At 40.6% G+C, this 1,514-nt stretch overlaps 1 protein-coding gene across 1 annotated transcript; it reads right to left on the reverse strand.

Annotated features, from left to right (window-relative positions):
• Positions 1-522: 522 nt before the first annotated feature.
• Positions 523-1,474, reverse strand: LOC119578373. Its single transcript, XM_037925968.1, has 3 exons — positions 1,411-1,474; positions 1,209-1,290; positions 523-1,110 (listed from the first exon to the last, which is right to left on the reverse strand). Exons 1-3 carry the CDS (start codon positions 1,469-1,471, stop codon positions 555-557), a joined length of 699 nt encoding a protein of 232 aa, XP_037781896.1. The 5' UTR covers positions 1,472-1,474; the 3' UTR covers positions 523-554.
• Positions 1,475-1,514: the final 40 nt, after the last annotated feature.

A 1,514-nucleotide genomic window follows, 5' to 3' on the forward strand; every position in this document is an offset into this window, starting at 1 on the left:
CTCCCTCTCCAACTACCCCCAATTTTTTTTCCAAGTCGCTTATAAAATTATCACGGTTTTCTGAAGCAGCTCAAATAACTAGAACAGCGGTCCCCGTTATGAATAACTGTCTTTGCCTTCATATAACGAAATATTTTTATAATGATTACATCATCTTCACAATTTTGCTGCATGCATGGGAGTATTGATAAGGCGTAAAAATATATCCATCAGTTAGCAGCTAATCGTGACAAAATCATTAATACGTAAAAATTTGCTCTGTTCAACTCACGCGTTCTCACTGTGGCGAAGTACACAACCTACAGTTTTTCAGTAAGTTAAGATTTATAATTTACTACTTTTTTTGGGTAAAAATATTTATATACTTTTAAAAGCATCTCTTGTCTCTCCAAGTGTTATATGACTTTGGACCTTGTTTATAGTATTAACTATCTTGCCTCTCCAGTAAGCAAGTTGAAGTCGTACGTGAAGGAAGTCATGTTTGATCATTAGTGTTTTATTAAGTTCTCACAACACTACACAAAAGTATATACAAAACTTCCCTTCTTATAAGCTTATATTGTCTGAACGCCACGCGACACCAAGATGGAAGGCCTGTACGTGCGCTCCTTGAAACTCGACATGAGGACGACACCAGTCACAATTGTAGATAATCCTATGGCACCGACAGCTATGTGAAATACGCCCCTGTTTTCTTGTGGTCTCTCTCTTTTCACAGTCGGCAGGTCAGGAATTTCCGGGAAAACGTCGGGGTGCACGCGATTCTCTTCCGAAGGATACACGGGCTTGATGATCAAAGTGTCATTCTTCACAAATGCCGCTACAGGCTCGAAGCTTTCAGTTAGGGTATCGGAAGTCACACTGATGCTTTCGTCGTCAGTCCACGTCGTTATGGGTTCCTGCGTGACCGTGTAGGCCATTGTATAATTTTGAGTGGAAATGGAGGCCTTCCCCGACATACTGCCAGAGACATCTGGATTCATTATCTTCAACACTTGGGTTTCATGACCTGGATGTTGAGGGTCGAAGAGCACAACACGCCTTATTGAATGGGTCAGCGTCGTCACCCAGTCGAGACCGTGGCGGAAAGTGGAACCCAAAATATCCATCCTGTCAAGGAACATTATTAGCATGGTTTTTTTTCGTGAGATGTATTTTACAGTTCATATCCGTATATAAATTACCAATAAAATATTATTTTAACTCACCCTTGTCTTGCGAATGGCCACTGCTGCAACATTCCATCTCTTCCTTCCAGGGGTATGGTACCATCCGTTTCATTATACATGCCTAGAATATTAAATAGCAAATGAACATCAATACATTTCTACAGAAAACATAGATTATACAGTACAAAAGGTATATATTTTCATGCATACATTATCAGTCAGACTAAAGGTTCTTTCTTACTGGCACCAACGGTGAGCCTTGTGCATATCAGCAGGAGAAGCAAAGGAGTCGCGTTAGCCATGCTGTCACAAGTACTAGTGAAGGCACACAAAGTATGACTGGTA

The sequence above is a fragment of the Penaeus monodon genome, chromosome 11, assembly GCF_015228065.2.
Source record: "Penaeus monodon isolate SGIC_2016 chromosome 11, NSTDA_Pmon_1, whole genome shotgun sequence".
Lineage (NCBI taxonomy): Eukaryota > Metazoa > Arthropoda > Malacostraca > Decapoda > Penaeidae > Penaeus > Penaeus monodon.